General features: G+C 43.5%; 1 protein-coding gene across 1 annotated transcript; it reads right to left on the minus strand.

Moving 5' to 3' along the window:
- Nucleotides 1-378: 378 nt before the first annotated feature.
- Nucleotides 379-2372, minus strand: LOC116586812 (heterogeneous nuclear ribonucleoprotein R-like). The gene is given in 3 exon segments (XM_032337244.1): nt 379-693; nt 696-2011; nt 2014-2372. Coding segments are annotated over 3 exon segments (1887 nt in total). The 5' UTR covers nt 2330-2372; the 3' UTR covers nt 379-438.
- Between the last annotated feature and the right edge of the window lie 1120 nt (nt 2373-3492).

The following is a 3492-nucleotide window of genomic DNA, read 5'->3' on the forward strand; positions in this document are numbered from 1 at the left end:
CTTTTGTAGCAACATGGATGGGACTGGAAGAGATTATGCTGAGTGAAATAAGTCAAGCAGAGAGAGTCAATTATCATATGGTTTCACTTATTTGTGGAGCATAACAAATAGCATGGAGGACATGGGGAGATAGAGAGGAGAAAGGAGTTGGGGGAAATTGGAAGGGGAGGTGAACCATGAGAGACTATGGACTCTGAAAAACAATCTGAGGGTTTTGAAGGGGTGGGGGGTGGGAGGTTGGTGTACCAGGTGGTGGGTATTATAGAGGGCACAGATTGCATGGCGCACTGGGTGTGGTGCAAAAATAATGAATACTGTTAGGCTGAAAATAAAAAATAAATTACAAAAATAAAGAAACAGTTAAGCCATTTTTTTTAAAAGAATGTAGTTCTAGAGCCAATCATATCTTGCCAATATCATTTTCAAGCCCTCACTTGTCTATTTCCACTGTTGCCCATAAGTATCCTGATAAAATTCCTGGTTGTCATTATTGTAACCATAGTTACCAGAATAGTCACCACCTTGCTGAAGCGGCTGCTGAGCGATGGGTTGGGAACCCCAATTCTGTTGGTTGTTGGTCTTGGAATCAGGTTGGTTGTACCCATCTGCCTTTCTCTTGCCTCCTACATTGCCCCCATGATTGCTCCTAGATCCATGGGAACCACGGCCTCTCTGCTATTGTGCAGGACCCCTCTGCCACCCCTAGAGCCTCTTGGTGGTCCCAAAGGTGCCCCCCTCTGTGAATAGCCAGCTCTACCTCTTGGAGGTGGTGCTCCCCGCCCCCTTGGTGGTGGTGGAGCACCTCGCCCTCCCCTTCCTCCTGCTTTTCCTCTTACTGCATAGCCATCATCATAGCCATAGTAGGGATCTTCATAGCCTCCACGATAGTCGTGATAATCATAACCATAGTAATCATCATAGTAATCTTCATAGCCATAGTAATCTGGAGGGTAGCCATATCCACCTCTCCCCCCACCATGACCCTAACCTCTAATTGGAGGTGGCATACGAGGAGAAGGGTGATAGTAATAATCTTCATATGCAGTGCTTCTGGAAGCCTGTCTAGCAACTTGGTGCTCTTTCCTTTTCTTGTCTGATGGCTTGGCTAAGACTATTTCAATTTCTTCCCCTTCTGTCTCCTTGCCATTCATTTCATCCATGGCCTTAACAGCTGCTCCTCTGTCTTCAAAATGAACAAATGCGTAATCTTTCAACTTCTTCACTCGTTTGAGTTTTCCAAATTCAGAAAATGACTTTTCCAATATTTCTTCTGTCACCGTAGTAGCCAAGTTTCTCACAAATAAAACTTTCACCTTAGCCATGACTTCTGGATCTGGTTCTTCCACAGGGTCAGCCCATTCAACTGTAACTACATTCCCCCACACTTTTACTTTTCCACTCATCAGCCGGCATCTGGCTTGTGCTGCTGACTTGTAATCTTCATATTCAAGGAAGCAGAACCCTCGATTCTTCTTTTTGTCATCGGGTTGATGATAGAGAATAACGTCCACCAAACCCTCTGTGACTTTACTGAATTCTTCCAGAATGTTTTCCTTAGTCTTATTCTTTGGAATTGATCCAACAAAAAGCCTGTTGTTTGCCACAGAAATGCACACTCCAAGGTGTTTTCTCGGGCAAATTTCATAGCTGTCACACAGCTTAATGGCCTCCTGTGCAGCCTCCTTCCCACAGAAGGTGATAAACTCATACCGTCTATTCTGACCAGACAGTGGATCCATCATAAGACGTAGATCCCAAATGGGAAAAGCCTTTTCAAAAAGGGGTACCAACTCATCCTCATATAAATCTCTTGACATTTTACCTACAAAGACTTCTGTTCCAATGCCAGATTGTACACCAGAGTACACACTGTCTGGTGGAGGACCACCATACTTCCTCTGTCCTGTGGTTACATCCAGAGTATAGCCAGTCCTTTCAAGCAATGCCTTTATCTTCACTTCATCCGGCCCCTTTGTGGACTCTTGCACCTTGCTCCCCTGTTTCTCCCTTATCTGCAGGTCTTCATAACTCCACATAAAAATGCACTTTTGTTCTGAACATGTGATAAGTCACTTTCCTTGAACTGCTGTAGTACAGACTGAGCTCCTTCTTCATTAAATTTCCTGAGAGCATCAATTGCTCTTTCATCAAGATCGACATAAGCTATCAATCCTGTCTGAAATATTTCATCAAGTCTTTCTGCCACCTTTTGTGGGAGGCCTGCCTCCATCAGAGTCTTGTAATGCTCTGTGTGATTTACACTGGAAGTATCCATTGGTTCTTCCTCTTCTTTTAACTGTACCACATTACCATTCACCTGGTTAGCCATTTTATTATGCTGCAGGGCAGAGCTGGGACCGCTGGTGGGGCCCCTGAGAATCAGCACCAGGTGCTTAGAAAAGGACTAGAAATGGCACGCACGCCACCCCCTCCCCACCCCCCACCCCCCCACCCCCCACTCCCCCATGGACAGAGACGCAATCCCAGCAGCACGCAGGGTTTCTCGGAACTGCTTCCAGGCACTCCTAGCAGCCGGACATTTTAGTGTTTTTAAGAGTCATTTGGTACCTCTTCTTCTCGCTGTGTTTGATGCTACACAAATTCCTCTGATTATTTTCTCCTGAATATATTGTGACTCTAGTTTTGTTCCCATTGTCACCTAGACCATGCCTGTACCTTTCTATTGGTCCACCTATTGCAATAATTTGTGAAGATGCCATTACTTACCTTTCAGATTGGCAAAGATTCAAAAGTTTGACAAAATGCTTTCTCCATATCCTTGCCAACATCTCTCATTTCCTGATTTGTTAATTTTAGCCATTCTGACAGGTGTGAGGTGATGTCTCACCATGGTTTTGATTTGTATTTCCCTGATGTTGAGTGATGTTGAGCACTTTTTTATGTGTCTGTTGGGCATCTGGATGTCTTCTTTGCAGAAATGTCTGTTCATATCTTCTGCCCATTTCTTGATTGGATTATTTGTTCTTTGGGTATAGAGTTTGATAAGTTCTTTATACATTTTGGTTACTAGCCCTTTATCAGATACCTCATTTGCAAATATCTTCTCCCATTCTGTAAGTTGTCTTTTGGTTTTGTTGACTGTTTCCTTTGCTCTGCAAAAGCTTTTGATCTTGATGGAGTCCCAATACATCATTTTTGCCCTTGCTTCACTTGCCTTTAGCAATGAAGGTACTGTGGCTGGATGCTTTGGTGAAGAAGGTGCTGTGGCTGAGGTCAAAGAAGTTGCTGCCTGTGATCTGCTCAAGGATTTTGATGGATTCCTTTCTCACATTGAGGTCATTCATCCATTTTGAGTGTATTTTTCTGTTTTGTGTAAGGAAATGGTCCAGTTTTATTCTTCTGCATGTGGCTGCCCACTTTTCCCAACACCATTTGTTGAAGAGACTGGTTGTTTTTTTTTTTTTTTTCCCATTGAATGTTCTTTCCTGCTTTATTGAAGATTAGTTGACCATAGAATTTAGGGTCCATTTT

This window comes from Mustela erminea, chromosome 3, assembly GCF_009829155.1.
Source record: "Mustela erminea isolate mMusErm1 chromosome 3, mMusErm1.Pri, whole genome shotgun sequence".
Classification (NCBI taxonomy): domain Eukaryota; kingdom Metazoa; phylum Chordata; class Mammalia; order Carnivora; family Mustelidae; genus Mustela; species Mustela erminea.